Source organism: Notothenia rossii (assembly GCF_949606895.1).
Source record: "Notothenia rossii genome assembly, chromosome: 5".
Taxonomy (NCBI): Eukaryota; Metazoa; Chordata; class Actinopteri; order Perciformes; family Nototheniidae; genus Notothenia; species Notothenia rossii.
The window spans coordinates 28025765-28044601 of NC_136903.1; the positions used below are offsets into that span (position 1 = coordinate 28025765).

Sequence of the window (18837 nt, forward strand, 5' to 3'; positions counted from 1 at the left end):
TTGTTTTAATTCCTTGTTTTATTTATGTTAAATTGTTGTTGTCGGTTAATTTTCCATTTTATTTATTTTGGTTTAAGATATCATTATGTTTTATTTATTATTATCATGTTAGATGTTTAAACTTTTCTGCATTTTATAAGGCAATATATACTTTTTTGTTTTTGTCCGTAGGCTACTTAGGTTATTAAAGAGTTATCGTGTCAAAATATAGGAAATGTATTAATATTTTATTGTATAATCGGTACAGGAAATTACATCATTCAGAGCACCACCTATTGGCCAAAGACGCTGCCACCGGCATTGCGATCCATCCTCTGACAAAGTAAGTTGGGTCACTAAAGTCTGATACATGTTTTGCTTAGATTTAATAATTGGGGCTTTTTTTTAAGCCTTTACTCGCATGGTTCATCATACATACAGAACTGTTCTAAGTCTGAGAAATGCTTTTGCCATAATCAACAAAGCAACATTAATGTGAAATTATTCTTGCGGGCGGCTAGCTAGCTAGCTCACGTTAAACATAAGCTTAAACTAGTTTAGCTACATTTATATCAGCTCATAAGTGGTGTGTGAAAAATATTTGTCTTAATTACGGCTACAAACGTCGGTGTTAAAGTGTGAGTTATACGTTATCTTAATCGCTTTTGTTTTACACATGACAGTACTAACGCTGGCCGACATTTTAATATATGTTTGGGGGGAGGGGCATTGTCCACGTCCATGTGCTTGTTACGCGTATGAAACAGGAAACACGTAAATGAACTCAGTCTGTCTAAAGTAGTTAAACCGTCACAATGTGCATTTAAAAAAGCTAGTTTCACTACATAATTCACTTTTTCTGTTCTCTCCTGCAGCTCCCGTACCCACACCACAAACCCATACACTGATCTACACCATCATAAAACCAACGGCACTTTTAAGAGCCAACCTCAACCTATCTCTCTGTCTATCTACCTACCTTTCTTATAGTTATTGTCTCTATCTTTTTCTATCATTCATTATCTATTTCTTCATCTATCCATCTCAATCTTACAATCTGTCTCTCTATCTCTGTTTGTCTCATACAGAAGCTGTTGCATATCTGTTGTGTCTGTCTGGCTGGCTGGCTGGCTGGCTGTGTTGCAATGGCAACAAAACACAACCCAGACCCCAATAATCCCACATCCAAAGAAGGGAAACGCATGGCTCTTGAGCTGAAGCATGAACACATGCTAGCTGAAGCTAAGGTTGGTGTTTTAACTCATATGACCTCATTCATTTCCCACTTGAATTTGGCACTATCTGTTATCCAAAAAATGCTGAACAGGCCAAGAGTAACTGGATTTTGGATCAATGTATAGGGCAGGGATGGCAAACATACGCCCCTCGGGCCGGATCCGGCCCGGGAGGCATTTCAGCTTGGCCCACGGAGCTGAAGGACTTTGCTAAGTAGGCTATGAGAGGAGGGAAAAAAACGGCTATTTTGAATCCTTCCACTAGTGGGCGCACTACCGCACCGGTACCAGTGAGAGCGCAGCCAGACTGTAAAACAAGTGATGAGTAAGAGTAGTGATTGCAGTCAATAACCTCTGACACCCTCATCCCCAAATGTCTCTGTCAAAAAAGAGAAAAGTGGACACGGAGTGCCGAGTTTCCCAAGGAAAATGGACTGCATCCTATTTTTTTACAGAGGTAAATGGAAAACCTGTATCCTTGGTGTGTTCGCAGCAAGTTGCTGTGCCCAAAGAATATAATATTCGCCGCCATTATGAGACTCACCATGGAGAGAAATACGACTGCTTGCAAGGACAACGGAGAAAAGAAAAGATAAATGACCTGCTATCAGGTCTAAAGAAACAACAGGGCGTTTTTACCCGGAGCCGAGATATAAGTGACGCAGCAGTGAAAGCCAGCTATCTCATCGCTAACGAAATAGCATCAGCCTCAAAGCCATACTCTGAGGGTGAGTTTGTGAAAACATGCATGCTGAAGGCTGCAGAAATGGTGTGCCCTGAGATGCGACAGGCTTTTGCCAACATTAGTCTAACGAGGAATACAGTGAAGGATAGGATTGCCGATCTTTCAGCAGATTTGGATAGCCAGAAAAAAACAGAAGTCAAGTCATTCGTAGCATTTTCAGTTGCAATCGATGAGAGCACTGACATTACAGATGTTGGTCAACTGGCCATATTCATTCGTGGTGTTGATGAGACTTTGACGGTCACCGAAGAGTTCCTTGAGTTGGTTCCTATGACAGACACCACTAAAGCAGATGACATTTTTAGCGCTCTCGTTGAAGCACTGGACAGGGTTGGAGTGGAGTGGACCCGTGCTGTCAGCCTGGCTACAGACGGCGCACCATTAATGATCGGGAAAAAAGCAGGTGTTGCCACGAAATTGAGGGAGAAAGTACAAGCAGCAAATGGAGGAGATTGTTTTTGGACATTCCACTGTATTTTGCACCGGGAGGCATTGTGTTGCAAGTCGTTAAAAATGGATCACGTCATGAAAGTGGTTGTCCAAACGGTTAATTTCATCCGAGCCAGAGGGCTGAATCACCGTCTGTTCGACAGCCTCCTCAGTGATAAAGACATCACCTGTAGCCTACCATATCACACTGAAGTAAGGTGGTTGAGCCGAGGTGCCGTGCTGAAGCGTTTTTCTGATCTATGCGAGGAAATTGGACAGTTCATGGAGAAAAAGGGCTGCAGGACCTTGCATTTATGGTGGATATTTCAGAGCACTTGAATAATATGAACATAACGATGCAAGGTCGCAAAAAAGTTGTCACAGAATATTATGACACCATACGCACATTTAAGTTGAAGCTGGCTTTGTGGGAGACACAGCTGTCAAGTGGTGAACCTGCTCATTTCCATCATCTAAGAAATGTGCATATGACCGGAGTTACTGCTGACATGAGACGGTACAAAGACAAAATTACGGAATTGCTGCGGGAGTTTGAGCGGCGGTTTCAGGCCTTTGGTGAGCTTGAGACAGAGTTTGCATTTTTTCGCTCGCCATTTGCAGTTAAGGCTGCTGATCTGCCCGTCGACATACAACTTGAGATAATCGACTTAGAATGTGATCAGGATTTAAAGGACAAATTTGCCTCTTCGGACTTGGGCACATTTTATCGGTATCTTTTGCCAGGATACCCCAAATTGACAGCCCTGGCAGCAAAAGTTTTGAGCATGTTTGGGACCACCTACCTTTGTGAACAGGTTTTCTCTGTAATGAACATTACTAAAACAAAGCTGCGCTCAAGACTCACACACAAGTGCCTGAATGAAATAATTAAATTGGCTGCTAGTCAGGATTTTAAGCCTGATATTGATGCCCTTGTGAGGGCTAAAAGATGTCAAGTTTCAGGAGCAAATTAATCAGTTCTGTGACCTCAGTTCTGTGAAAATAAGAACCTACTGAAATATTTGAAAATGTTATATTATTCTGTCACTGAACATTGTTTATTATAATGTCAATCAGCAGCTTCATTAGGCAAAAAATAGTTTGATTTTATTTGACACTGTGGCTGCACTGCCAATATATAAATTCTATATTTTCAAGGCAAGGGAGGTAACTCAAACTCTTCACTTAATAGCTCCCATGTTTTTATTTGTATTTTGTGGTGAGTCAGTTCAGGTGGAAACTGTGATCTGTTGTAAAGAACATGTGTGTAGCACTTGAAATTGCACTTGTTTGTCTTAATACAGTACATTTCAGTTTGTTCATAACGTTTTGTGTCTCATTACATGTGGACATTTTCCGAATGTACTTGTAGCTACTTATTTGCACTTAAACAAAAATATTGTCGTTATGTTGGGCCTGTGGGTTATTATGCTATGATTTTACTGGTCCGGCCCACTTTAGATCAAAGTGGGCAGTATGTGGCCCCTTAACTGAAAGGAGTTTGCCACCCCTGGTCTAGATCGTGATTCCATTGCTTTTAACTGATTTGTCATGATGTAATGTGTGTCTTAGACCCAGGGAAGAGGCACATGTAGGGGCTCCCAGTGGACAGCAGCGAGGGAGACGTCAAGGAGGGCTTCGAAACTGGATGAAGAAGGGATGGAGGTGGCTGTATGTCGCCATGGGTTTCTTTTGAAGGCCTTAAATATGTACAGGGGGGAGATATTCGCCTACCCCCTGTATCTTCAAAAGGAACTCATGCCAGCCAAAGCCAAGTTCTTCGCCATGGATGTGGCTTGCAAGTACTGGCCGTACATGGAGAAAGCTGCAAGTGTCCTTCCTGCTCTCCAGGAGCTGACCACCATGAAGCCATTCCTCAGTGTAATGCATGCTCGAGCCCATGCTACCAAATGCGAGGTATGTGAAATATTTTTGTATCACGTACATTTATATTTTTTATATTCATAATACTGAAGTAGTAAATATCTAAGCTATACTGTTTAGTATAGTAGTATGTAGCCTCTTTGCACAACAATTCCAGCAACCTTTTACCATCAGATTATATGGAGTGGGAAGAACCAGGAGGGAGCAGGGATGACCGCTGGGGAAGAGGTGGAGCAGGTCAACAGCTACCTGTCCTGTTGTGCCCTGACAACAAAATAGATGTCCAAAGCAGGTGAGTGGAAGGTTTTGCCCTATTATTGCATACTTTTTTAGATGACACATCATAACCTCATTATTGCTTTCAAAAGCACGACTGGACATGCTTACAGTGCATGCAATGGGATGGAACAGGAAAAAAGGTGACTCCCTTCATCAGGCACTTTCCACAAGATATGTGAAGGTGAGCCTCCTATTAAAGGTGTTGTTGTGTCCTTTGTCATTTGCACATGACTTGTTGTTAATCATAGCAAGTTTTAATCTTGATAAATGTCCATCGTCTACTGTTTATCAGACTAGTAAGAGGCTCTTGGAAGAGACTGCAAGTCTTGAGGAACTCAAGACGGAGCTACATTGTAGCTGTGTCCGCATCCTCCTGAGGATGCATTCGGAGACCGCATACGTCACTTCCACCAAACGAAGGCTGTCCCAATAAAAAAAAAAGACAAGACTCCTCCGAATGCGGCCCGCAAATGCAGCCTTCTTTCCCCAGATTTAGAGGATACATCTGATGTACACTCCGCGGTCTACCATATCCCAGGATGCAACGGGTGACGGTGACGAATGAGTTTTAAAAAATATATATGGCTTGTAACGCCCCATCAACGGCTACAACGGTTTCAGCTGGATTCGTTTTTAAATGTACTCACCCAAATAGTAAACGACATGAAAGAAAAGTAAACCTATTTAATTTGTGTATTTAAATATACGGGCAATTGGAGATGTCTTCTTTATATTACATGTAAAATAATATGAAGTGAAAATATTTCTAAACCCCGTTTGGTTTTCATATTGTTGGGATTCATTATAAAGCTAATTTATTTATTTAACTGCTTTTGTTATACAAATTTTACTGCAACAATTTTGTTTTGATAGGGAGCAAGGAGCAGACTGCGCAATTTATCCAGATGCGCGGGAAGAATGAAGCCCTCTTCACGGGGGCCTGTTGCGACCTCGGGAAAATAATTTAAACATATTATATAACACCAAAATAAGTACAGCTAGATCTGACTCAATATTGAACAGTTTTGAAAACAGTTTTGAAAACAGTTTGAAAACAGTTTGAAAATATTTTGCCTAGTGTCAGAAATTATTACCGGCACTTGTGACTGCAGCTGGTTGCTAGGTGACGGGGGCGGCAAAATGTATGGGTAACTGCCGGTGACGTACAAGGACATGCTCCGTAGACCGTCTCATTTCGCAGTCCGCGGAAGACCCAAGCTGGGTCCTCCGCGGGCTGCGAGGCTGGGTCCTCAGGAGGCTGGGTCCTCAGGAGGACCCAGCCTCTGAATTGGGACACAGCATGTGTCTCAGATGACATGGTGTCGACGTGGATTTCCGACGTGAAGGAATGGGCATCTGGTAAGCACGACGAGATAACACCAGCTACATATCATTGTCCATGACTGTTTGAATTTACAGATTTGATCCTAAAGAGCAGCCAATTTTAAGGCAATAAGGCTGATTTTTCATGCCATGTAATGGGACCCTCACTGGATTTCAGTAGACAGGGACATAATCTTCAAGCAATAGCAAGCCAACTATGTGTCCATGTTTATCTCTGATATGTTCCAGTTTCCATAGTTGTACCATCAATTTGTGTTAAAAGGTGTTAAATATTTTTGCACAACTTTGTTTCTCAAAACCGTTACGTGTTGTGTAACAGTACATTTTACTGCCAATATTATTTCTACAGGAACATCAAAAACATTGGGTACTTCTGAAGACATCCTTCAAACAGCACTGCAGCAAAGCATTGAGGGGCTTTACCTAAGTGTGAGGCAGCGGAAGCAATCCCTTTACCGACAGAATGGTATAACAATATAATGTTTTAGGTTGCAGATTCAACCTACTGAATATATACTTGCAAATATAGTTTGTCACATATCCCTATCCCACTACTTCATGTCTTTTTCTGACAGCAGCAAGCTCCGCCATCGACTTCGACGGAAGCTTGCAGACGACAAAAAGTGCCTTAATCAGGAGGTACTGAAGTACAACCAGCTGGTACACGACTCTGCCAGAGGCATAGATGTTGCTGCGGTGGAGCATTCCCTCTCTGGAGGGAGCATCATGTCCGCGCTGTGGCCGTGGGAGTTCATGGCATGGGTCAGTTTTCAGATATTTCATAATAATTAATTTGAAGTTCTGTTATATGAAGGTATACCTTGCTGAGTTATGCACATATCATGTAGAGTGTTAGAACATTCATTTAGTTTAAGGGTATATCTTAAGTTTTCTTATTGTGTATACATTTCATTATTTTGAAAGTACATGTTTGGAGTTTTAAACATTGTTATGCTATAATGAAAATGTGATTCATGTATATACATAACTGTGATTGGATTTTAGCTACCTTTACAGCCTAGAAAAAGATACTTGATCAAGTCATGCTTACACGGAGACTGCAAGAGGAGAAAGGCATCCTATTGTGGGAGATGGCGCAGCATTGCACATGGTTGCAGAACAGGGCAGTTGCTCTAAAAAATAAGGTGGCTGAGGAAGGTAAGTTGAAAGCAAAACTTAACCTACCTTGTAAAGTATGAGTTTTAAAGGAAAGAAAGTCAGCCCAAATCATTCTTGGTCACAGAAATTGGATGGAGTATAATGGCCTTTGCCCATTCGACCCGGCCATTTTACATAATGAAGTCCCTTGACAGTGACAATCATCTTTATATGTACATGGGAGAGAATATACTCCATTGAAGTGCTCTGGCCTCGTGAAGCAATCTTACTTCATAGTATGTCCATATAACAATATTTTGTGTATTTTCAGATGTAGACAAGGGGAATGGAGGACTTGGGTGCACCCTAAGAAGGAAGCATGCTGAGGCGTTGGAGAGGTTGCAGGTGGTACTGCAGCAGTACAAGACTGCTTTAGGTCCTGATGCTTGTTTCCTTCAACATGAAGAGGAAAGTCAAAGTGGCCTAAGCAGTCCAGACACCAGTGAAGATGAAGAAGGAAACATAATTTAGGTAATTTACTTATGAATGAATTTACAGTAACTTTGTTGATTTAGCCTCAACCTAGACATGTTGCTGTTACTTTTGTATTCATTAATGCTAAACATACATTGTGTATTCAAAAACCTCAAATTTGGTTTCTGATCTGCCCCTCTTTTTTGTTTCTCTGTATTTCCCCAGATTGCTGCTGCTCTCAAGCACGAATATCCGCCAAGACTTGATGTGCTATCAGAAATGTAAATACTTTACTGACTTTATATTTAGAGATTGTATTCATACTCAATGGAAGAACACCCTTGAATATGTTGACCATATAACTTTTCCCTATGCCGCAGCATCAGGCCAAACATTTCACTTGTACACAACTTAAATTGTATTGAAGAAAATGCTCAGCGTCCCTGGAATGAATCCTGAGCAATGAACCATTCACTTTTGATCCTTTTTGAAACACTAGAATGTAAATTCCTAAATCTCCCAAGTATATCTTGCTGGTTACCATACAACTTGGTGAGCACATCATTGTCCAAGAGCAGGAGGTCTTTCCCTTTTTTCCCAGAACGGGATGCCTATGCATTATTATTTTCGATCTCTTATAGGATTTACCTGTCATTAACTTTATATGACTGCACCTGTTACACCGCAGGCCAATAACAGCTTTTCCTCTAATTGTTCATTTTCGTTTCTTTTGCGTTACTTGCTTTAATTGCTTTGTCAGTTATATTTCCTTTTTGGTCTCCAGCTATTAACCTGATTGATTGAAGTACTTCAATCAACATGTACAATGCACAGTCTTTTAGGATCTATAATTAGGGACATTTAGATAAACAACAAATAGTTTATTTGGTGAATCACCTAATTGTTGTTCTCAAAACCAAATAACACATTGTTATAAATTGTTATATTTGATTTACACATAGAATGTACATGTTTAATATACATAGTTAAAACATAAAAAAATGGTTGTGTTGTATGATTTCTTAATACTGTATGTTATAACCGTTTGCATAACTTGATTTTATGTTCTGTTGTCCATGCTTTTCATGTTAGACTAACCCCAACGCTCTAGAGTCAAGACATACACCCTTATGGTGGCCTTTTACTTGTATTGTGGTGAAACACATAAGTAAACCATTGCCAGAGAGGACAATTTTATTGTTTTAAAAACAATGTTATTGATGTGGTTGGTTGATGAATAAATATAAATTAAGCATACGTCTGTGGTACTTTTTCTAATTTTGTATTCTTTTCTAAACCACACACTGTTATTTACTCAACAACACATAAGTATCCTTGTGTGTATTTATTTGTTTGATTAATAAACACAAGTTGGAGTCCGTCAGGACCGAGGGTCGGAGCAGCTCATTTGCTTTAGAGAATTTTACACCCGGAAGTAAGTATTCTCTCCGCTTCGCTTTACAAACCCATCCATGGACAAACCCCGTGATAGTCCTCAAGCTCTGATTGGATGTTTGAGTGTGCGCCGAGGGTTACGTTGAGCGTCGAACAGCACTTTGAAATGGGATGGAACCACGGCAGACTGTCCAAAACTGGATTTGAACGGGTCCACCCCGTCCCCCACCCCGTCCCCAGAACTACAAATGTAGTAACTGTGTAGTAACTACACACTATTGTGTGTTTCGCAACATGTTCTATGGCACGTGTCTGCTGGGAATTGTAGTTTTAAAAGACGTTTTCATATTTCCCATAATAAGAAGTTGCCAGTATCAAACTGTGTACATCCCTGGAGGTTTAGGGGATAGGAAACACTCACATTTAAAACATATAATTAATAAATGGGGGAAAATTGCTTGTGCCCATAATGGGCAGCATTAATGAATAATAAATATAAATATAATATATATAATATAAATTATATATATATATATAATATAATATAATAATAAAGCTCTTCTGACCTTAGCTGTCATGTGGTATACCCACATGCCAGCTAAGGTCAGAAGAGCTTTATTTAACAGCTGGTCTTATGTCTGTGACCCCTCCTGTTGTAAATTGATAAGCCTGAAACATGCACTTGTCAAGGTTCAGAGGCAAATTTTGCAAATATGGCAGTAGCCATCGATCATCTTAAGATAAGATATACTTTATTGATCCCAAGTTGGAAACATTTGCGTTACATCAGCATGTGTAACAGTTGTAAATATGCAGTGGTGTTTATTTGTAAATCATTTAGTATAATCACACAAATTCTGTGTTTTATATTTATTGAATGTTCAATACCTGACAAGGTCGGAGATGAACAACTTGGGTCGCAGGTTCCTCAATAGTGCATTACAAGACATCTATCAATATCTGTGTATACCTCCACCATTAAACTGTCATATTCTGCACATTTCTTATACTATCTACATACATCTTATAAGAGTATAATACATATGTATAATATCAGTTAAAATAAGTGCTTAAACATACAGTAGTTAACATTGCAGGAAAGCAATATATTAGTACTTTGTCAGGCTTAATATTTATACCCCCATAGCTTTTTTCTTATTCAAAATAAGACCTTAACCTAAATTATTCTTAAATTTTTAAATAAAGCCTATTAGTGTGTCTGTCTGTATCTCCTATTAATATCTAATAATACAAATAATAAATTTCAATAACGTGCTTTAACCACTAGGTGTCCCTTTCTATCAGCTGTGCACCGTTATGGTGTAAATATAACAATATACCGATTGGATCAAATATAAAAGTCCGCCGAATTAGTATTGATACTGCAAGGAGTTGACCGTCCGTCAACATGTGACCGGTTGGGAGTGAGAACGTGTTGTGTACAGAGTTATTGCAGTGGGCAGGAATGTTTTCCTGTATCGGTTCCTGTGACAGCGGGGCTGCAGCAGTCTGTTGGAGAAGGAGCTCCTGTCTGTCCAGGTGGGGGGGTTATCTGTCTGTCCAGCTGCAGGTGGAGAGGATGGGTGGGGTTACCCATGATGGAACTAGAATAAGTTTTTTTTGGCTTACACGCCTTTCATCGTAGTGGAAAATGTTGTCATATGCAATATGTTTGGATAGTTTCACCATTGAAATGCGTTTGATAACACTAGGTGCTCTAGTGCCAAAGTTGTGGCCCTAAAAAAATATCAACTATTCATTTGTATGGCATCCAGAGCTTCCACATTTTAGGGAATATGTTTTTTGATTTAAAATATCATCAATGTCATAAGCAATGGTTACATTAAAACCCTCCTATTGTATTCGTTTCCCACCCTTACTTTGGTGTTCGCGGTCAAATTTGACCGGTCCTGTTTTAACTGCTATTACATTAACACAAAAACCATGAATCATCACCAAATTTCATTCATTTCATCAACATTGTATGTTGAGTTGGCACCTCAGCTCAAAACATACAAAAACACAGAAGAATAGAAAGTTAACCCATTGAAATGATATGAGAGCAGTGCTACAAACTACAATTCCCATTAGATAAGGCGCCCAACAATCGTTACGAAGTACACAGAGCTGACATATTTGTAGTTCTTCCGGCGTGTGTGCGTGGACTCGTTAGACTTGTCTTGCGTTGACGGCCGTATAGGCTCCATTCCCTTTCAGAAATCCATCAATCGGGCGCGATCCGAAACCAAACCCTGTGTTTAAAAAAATATAAAATACAAATTTGCACTTTTGCCTCCTTTGCAACGGCAGTATCGTTTGGGTGGCGATCTGAGTTCGGGTACCGTATCTGTGACGTGACAAAGGGTCGCCGTGACAACGTGGTGATGAGATGTGGATAACTTTCCAGATAAAGACCATCCTGATACTCGAGTTGTGGTTTTCAATAAGTGAAAAAGAAAATTCAAAGTAATCACTACCATTTTAATATTTCAAGCATTTGTCCCCAAAAGCTTTCAAATGTAGTAGCAAAACCAGTGATCCAGATCAGGATCATTTTAATTAGGCCTATAATTAAATGATATAATAATACATTTTATGTTTAGAGCGCTTTTCTGAAACCCAAAGACGCTTTATATGCAAGCCTACCTCCAAAGCGTTATACTTCGGAAGTTAAACAAATTAGATAAGGCAGTGGATGGCAAAGTACCAGATTTCACACATGAATATGCTTAAAATAGGTTATGGTGTTCCTATCACTGACAATGAAATCATGTAGTATTTCAACTGTAATTTCCTAAAAAGTCAAATGCATTTTGGTGGAGGTTTTCATCTTATTTCTAATAGAAACATATTAAATATGACTCAAATGGAGCATATAAACAAGAGAACAAACGTGCAAAAACAAAACTGGTGTTCAAATAACAGATTTTATTTTTATGCATTATCCCGGAGAATTCTTCGGCTGCCAGGAATGAGCCCACTCCTTGCCACTGAAAACAGAATGGAATAATGTTAGTAACAGTTACTGGTTTCGTCTTTCCGAAAAGCATAAACCATGTGTGAGGCAAACATCTTATAAGTCAATTTATTTAAGTAAATGTTTCATTTACCATTTAGAAAAAGTGAACATAGAAATGAAAACAAATTTTCTAACAAACAATAAAAACAAACAAAAACACATACATTAACAACAATGAAGTTAAACAATCATTTCTTCCTACACTACTTCAGCTGCTTCAGAATAGCAGCAGTGAAATATATAAGAGGACTGGTGGTAGATTTGGATGTTTTGCATTTGTTAAATATCATGTGTTTGTTCTCCAACATGGGACTACATCAGATGACATGAAGCCAAGTAACTGGAAGATATATACCATACTGGACAGGGCTCCCACTCCACCAACATTTCTTCTTTTCCCTATCAAGAGAAGAGAACAAATCTCTAATTTCAGAAAGACCAAACGCATATTAGCTATTGAGCAAACAATTGTGTTTGAAGTTTTTAAATCATAAAGCACACCTTATGCATTACTTTTATTCCCGTCTAACCTTTCTCATTCTTTCTTTTATTACACTCCTGATTGGGAAAGTTTCTAGGCGAGTGTGGTAGGAGCAATCTGTGAACATCAAAGCAGGTTCCACATACAGTATTAGTCATATTAGAAATAAAATAAATACAACTATGAACACTTAAGTAGCCACCAGACTTGCACGATGAAAAGTGACCACACTGTTATCACTGGTCAAAAGTTACTGTATACATAATTGAAATGGAACCAAGCTGCTCTCAGTCCTAACATGGGAGGCTTGTTTGAATGGCCATACCACTGCTGAGCCTGAGATGACCAAAGAAAATACTGCACTGCTGCTTCCTTTACTGCCTAGCATTCTCATCACCACCTTATCAACTATGACTGTATGTATTTTAGTCTAATTAGACAATTAAAGCCCTTTGGATTTTTGGATAATGTATCAGTTATAGTTATTAGTAACAATATAGCATTGTTAACTCACTGAAGAAGCATCAATCACTGCGTTTACATGCACTTTGCTAAAGTACATGTCGATAGATTTATTAGAATACCAATCAATTCGACTCATGCAAATGTTTATAATCAGTCAAAATACTTAATACTGTTAATATACCTGACTTTTTCTTTTTGCGTATAGGACCAAGTACTGTGTCCCTCACGGACCCTGTCCTGACAGCTGTGGGTTGAAGAAGAAATATTACTATACTGTATAAATACAGTACACCAAGTTAAGCTTAAACTCAAGTTTCAAAATACATCCCACAAATGCAGCATCACATAATGCAATAGGTGTTAGGTACAGATCTTTTTTTGTTATTGCGATTTAATTGAGGTTGATCTATGAAGTCTAGGTGTTTTGTTGTCTTGCCTATATAATTGACTCCATACTTTATGTGTAAGGAATAGTTTGATAAATATTAACATGTTGTGCTGTAACGTTAAATGAATTTAACTTTGATTCAAAAACCTAAGTTTATTCCCCGTATGTTCATTATGGGACAGTGTCGCATCTAAATGCAGTTCTTGAGTATAAAGTTTAAATATGCTGCATGAAGTTGTTGCATGAGTTGCTTCGAAGTTTACCCCTATGGTCAGGGATTGCTTTAGGTAGACCATAATATTAATGATATCAACCTCTCGTACAATATATGGACATGAGCCAAATCATTTTGATGTAATCGACCTACTACCGAACGCTACAATGTAAGACCCTTTCTGTGTGTAAACCAAATCACATAGGAGTTTTATTTTGTGATTTATCAAATGTAAAGTAAGCCTGCTGTTGCTTTGCATTTGTGTGAAAAAGGTATAACCATATAGTAACCACATGTCTGTTCAGGAATGAAAGACTTTATTTTTCTAAACGTTTAATATTTATTTATATCCGAGTACCTAAGGATATACACATACCCAAGTATCCCATTTTCCTTTCATATTTATGAAGTTGTAGATGAAATTGTTATTTAGATTAAGCTATTGTTGTTATTATTATTTACCTATTGGAACAATCATTATTCCCAAAAACGCAAGAAGTGCAATTAGGTGTTTTGAGATATTGTAGAAGCATGACTTGTCAACAAGTTACCTACAATAATTTTTAGGAAAATATCGGAAAACACTCTTGACTTTTATAAATATAAAAGCTGCAAATCTCAGAGAAACAATGTCACTGTGTGTGCTGTGTGCTCTGCATGTGTGACCATTAAAGAGGGTTTCATCCCTCCGATTCTATCTATCTATTTTATTACCTGGCCCCTCCGTGGTGGTAGCCTGTCTCACATCTTCCCGCTGGGGCTGCTCCTCCTGCCCCACCTCTGCACTGCTTCAAGGGGGGGGGGGTCTTCAGCACCTCCACCTGCACGGTGCTTGTCTCTGGCACCTGGCTCTCTGTGGACCCTGCCTCCTACCAGTTGTTTTCTGGTTCAGATGGGTCACAGGGTGTGAGGCTCAGCGTGACTGTCTCTTCCTCAGGATCTTCCGCAACCCCCTGGCCAGTGGAGTCCTGTGTCCAACCTGTGCAAGTTAAACAAATGTTGGTCTTGAATTGCTTAAGACAAAGAGGTTAACTCATATATCTAGAAATAAGAAATACAGCGTGCTTAAGGTATGTTTCCAGACAGGGTCAAAAATATACTCGTCATGTCATAGGACTGTGTGCAGTCAAAGTTAATAGCAGAGAAATAGTGGTATTTATCCAGTCAACCATTTATGGTTTTGTTTTTGCGATATTATTCTTCCGATTTGTGTCTACATTCCATGTGATGTGACATGTCAATTTGTCAGTAGACAACATATAGACGTGTGCATGTATGTTCCCTTACATTATTTACATCCACACATTTTGTTCAGAATTTATGAGACTGACGCAAACGTGTTTTGCAGAAGTGCAATCAAATAAGTAGCAAGTCGCTTTGGATAAAAACATAAATGTAATGTAAAGGGACCTCTGGATGCACTGGATAACTGCTTTTGTTTACAACCCGAGAAACATGACCTTAATACAGAACTGCCAAATTGAATATGTGATCAACTGGGATCGTCTTCATGTATTGTGCTCTTACCATTAACCTCAAAATATTTCTCCCTTTTGGGCGTTGATAAAGGAAACCGTTTAGGAACGGTTTGCTAAAAGGAAATTGCTTAAGGCATGGCTCAAGCCTAAACATACATTTCAGTCATCAAACCTAACTACCTTGACATTAACAACTTTCAATTTGTATACAATGAATGCGCAAGTGGTAGCACAATACCCCAAAATGGTTTTTCAAATTCACGTAAACTTGCCTAACTATTTCCTGATAAAAAACAGTTAAATGTCCACAAGTCCCCTCTGCAGAGTAAGCCATGTCTCATTAGGCTACATACTCAGTGTTTAAAAATGTATTTATTGTATGTAGTTTGCTAAAATAATAAACAGTCAAACGTTGTCCATAACCCTAAATATTTTGCAATTACTTTCAACTTTTGTAATACTGTGCAGCTAAAAATAGTGAGAGTTAACAAGTAGAAAGGATGTGTGTTAGTTGTCTCACAAAAATATAGTTGCCAAACCCAAATAAATGGCTCGAATGACTGCTTTCTGGCTGTATCAAAGGATAAATACTGGATCAAGTTGTTGTCCCACAAGATTTGGATGGATTGAAAACAGTCGCTGTAAGTTGTTGTTAACTTAACTGACTTTATTAAATGAGTTGATCCAAACTCATTCCATATAACTGTGTTGGTTATAAGGAAATGTTAAGCTCTCCATTGATACAAACATTTTGTGTACACAATACTGTGAAGATATAGTGCAAGCATCTCACCTTCACAAAGGTACTCATAAAAAGTGGCTATCTTGTCAAGGTAATCCTGGGCATAGGCGGTCAGTGTGCAGCGAGGGGTTAGGATTTCACATTTGACGTCCTTCTTCCTGGTCTCCTTGCCAAGAAGCAGGACTGGAGTTTCTCAAGCTGTAATGACAAAATAATATATTTACTGTTTAAAGAAATGGAAAGGAAACATCAACTATATAACTACAACTATAACATTACTAATGACAGCATCTAGTTGCATGCCATTCATAAACCTAGATGCTGAGTTAAGCTTTTGCAGAATCATGTATTTACCAGGAAGGGTTACAAAGTAGAAGCAGAAAATATTTTATAGACAAACACAAAATACAAATAAATCAGTATCCTGAGTCCCAGTTCAAACCCTGACAATCTTAAAGTTAAAGTACAATAAGATACAAATGTGTGACCTCTCAACAATTAACAGTTAACACTTACAATGACTATTGCATAATAAAAAATGTAACACAATCCAAGCATAGCTTGACACTGTTGAAATTGAAATTGCGTGCTACGATGTAAAACGTTCCCGTATGTTGTGGCTGCAGTCGTAAGAGTAATATAGAGTAGTAACATACTGTAGCGATCTGCATTTATTGTTCAAGTGTTCTGTTAACTGTTTGTGTCAGGCTTCTGTGAGGAGAGCAGGTAGGGGCGGGGTTGGGGAGCAGAGGGTTTGGTGTGTGTGTGTCTGTGTGGGCGCATGCAGGTGAGTGAGAGGTTGGCGCGAGAGGAGAGAGAGTGAGAAAGGACGGATGAGAGCCGTTGGTTGTTAATAAACCTGTTTAACTTGAGAACGCTTCACTCGTCATTCCGACACGTCCGGGTGGACGTTACATTGGTGTCAGAAGTAAAAAAAAAACAACAAAAAAAACAGAGTTTTATCCGCTAATCGCCGGTAGCCGCAGCTAGCACTGACTCGGCTAACGTTAGCTCTGCTTCATCGGCCGGTAAATAATGGAAGCACAGATGAACCGGACCGGAGCTCGTCCGAAAGTCAAGGAGGAGATGGATGGCTTATGGCGTGACTCAGAAGACAATTTATGGCGTGAATTAAATGCTGCTGCCGGTTTCGACTCGGCCGGCGGGAAGCGGCACGTCGGCGCAGGGACCTCCCCCGGGAGTGGCGCGGCGCCGGTTGTAAACAATGATGGCGGCGCCCGGCTCCAAGTTAAAACACCGAAATACAACGGTAAAGCCGACTGGGAAGCCTTCCATGCCCAATTTGAACTGTTATCACGGGCTGTGGGCTGGTCTGAGGACAATAAGGCGCTCCAGCTGGCCCTGTGTATTACAGATGAAGCTTTATCCTGTTTGCTACTGCTCAGCCCGGCTGAAAGAACTGACTATGGGGCCTTGGTTGGGGCTCTGAAGCGGCGGTTTGGACAATGCAGCCAGCCTGGGGTGCTGCGTTCGGAGCTGTCAAGCAGACAGAGACAGCCGGGTGAGCCGCTCCGCATATTGGCTAATGACATTGAAACCCTGGCGAGAAGGGCATACAGCCACATGTCCCCTGAGGTGCAGAGCGAGCTGGCTAGGGACCAGTTTATCCGGGCCATAACCCCCAGGGAGCTGCGCGTCCAGACACAACTGGCACATCCCCGCTCTCTGCAGGAAGCACTGGAGCTGGCGTTGGAGAGAGAGGTTGTAGGAGGGGCGGCAGAGAGCACGCACACGGGAGGCGGCCCGGTTGTGAGAACGGTGAGACAGGAGGAGCCAGGACAAGAGAAACCAGCATGGGCGGCTGAGTTGACTGAGCTAATCCGTGCTATGGCACTGCAATCGCCGCAGGGCAGCAACCGTCCTCGTCGGGGTCCTCTGGTGTGTTGGGGGTGCGGCCAGGTCGGCCATATTAGCACAAGGTGCCCCATGAATGCTGATATTCAGGGAAACGCCCCCGGGTCTGTGTAAATGGGACGTCACAGACCCCCGCCGTTGGGTCCCATCCTGCCTGGTCTCCAGTGGACAGAGCCCAGCTGCACGGAGGGGGGAGCAGGGCTCCGTTTCCCCCAGAAGCAAACGACATCGCAGAGTCTGTGAGGGTGGTGGGCTGGACTCACGCGGGGGATTTCTGCCATGTCCCCGTCACCCTGGCAGGGGCCCCATGGACGGCCCTTGTTGACACCGGCTCCACAGCGACACTGATGAGACCGGACGTGGTCCCAGCGGGGACACGGTTGACACCCACTCTGGTGAAACTGCGAACAGTAACCGGTGAGCTAGCCCCTATGCTTGGGAGAGGGGTGGTGGTTATACAGGTGGGGGGGCTGTCAGTGTCTGTTAAGGTGTGGGTTGCGGCAGTACAGGACTCCTGCATATTAGGACTTGACTTTCTGCGGGTTGCACGCTGTGTGCTAGACCTGGGGAGGAACACGCTGGCCTTTCCAGGGGGTCCCACAGTTGAAATGGTGCACCCCACACTTGCCACGACACCACACCCACCTACATCAAGAGTAAATGAAACACTTCCCCCACCCCAAACCCCCCCCCCTGCAGCCATGCCCCCTGTCATCAATGCTAACCCCAGCCCCAACCCCACACCCCGTACTCCAGTTGATGTACGGCCCCCGGCCCCGGAACAACAACCTGCAGCTCTAAAGGGGGACAGACGGGCGGCAGTGAAGGAGGTGTGGAAACGCAGCTGTGATGACTTAAAACCCGAGCAGCGGGAGGAACTGTGGCAAGTGCTGTGGGAGTTTAAGGACATTTTTGCTCTGACAGAAGAGGAAGTGGGCCTGACACACCTGGTGCAGCACGATATCGACACGGGCGACGCACGGCCCGTCAAGACACGCCCCCGCCGCCTTCCCCTGGCCCATCAGACAGCAGCAGACAGCGCTATTGATGAGATGCTGTCAGCTGGCATTATTGAGCCCTCTGACAGCCCCTGGGCCTCGGGGGTTGTGATGGTCAATAAGAAGAAGAGTTCAAAGATGAGGTTTTGTGTGGACTACAGACCGCTGAACAGTGTGACCAAGAAAGACTCATACCCGCTGCCCCGCATAGATGAGTGTTTGGACTTGGTGTCTGGCTCATCCTGGTTCTCCTCTTTAGACCTGCGGAGCGGGTATTGGCAAGTTCCCCTCAGCCCAGAAGCCAGACCAAAGACA

At 41.4% G+C, this 18837-nt stretch overlaps 1 protein-coding gene and 1 long non-coding RNA gene across 13 annotated transcripts; one reads left to right on the forward strand and one right to left on the reverse strand.

Annotated features, from left to right (window-relative positions):
- The first annotated feature begins 150 nt into the window (after positions 1-150).
- Positions 151-8724, forward strand: LOC307039218 (uncharacterized protein). 12 transcript variants are annotated; one of them, XM_079681070.1, is made up of 11 exons: positions 153-322; positions 855-1226; positions 3961-4305; positions 4447-4564; positions 4641-4732; positions 4844-5910; positions 6245-6361; positions 6471-6657; positions 6901-7053; positions 7325-7524; positions 7693-8724. In XM_079681070.1, exons 2-4 carry the CDS (start codon positions 1125-1127, stop codon positions 4549-4551), a joined length of 552 nt encoding a protein of 183 aa, XP_079537196.1. In that variant the 5' UTR covers positions 153-322; positions 855-1124; the 3' UTR covers positions 4552-4564; positions 4641-4732; positions 4844-5910; positions 6245-6361; positions 6471-6657; positions 6901-7053; positions 7325-7524; positions 7693-8724. The 12 variants fall into 12 exon arrangements, with proteins under 12 accessions (XP_079537193.1, XP_079537194.1, XP_079537192.1 ...); XM_079681073.1 differs by having other exon boundaries at positions 6474-6657; XM_079681071.1 differs by having other exon boundaries at positions 4844-5105.
- A 3712-nt stretch (positions 8725-12436) lies between these two features.
- On the reverse strand, positions 12437-15801 carry LOC307040219. Its single transcript, XR_013808448.1, has 4 exons — positions 15701-15801; positions 14144-14408; positions 13009-13071; positions 12437-12479 (listed from the first exon to the last, which is right to left on the reverse strand). It is a non-coding gene; the product is annotated as an uncharacterized lncRNA (long non-coding RNA).
- Positions 15802-18837: the final 3036 nt, after the last annotated feature.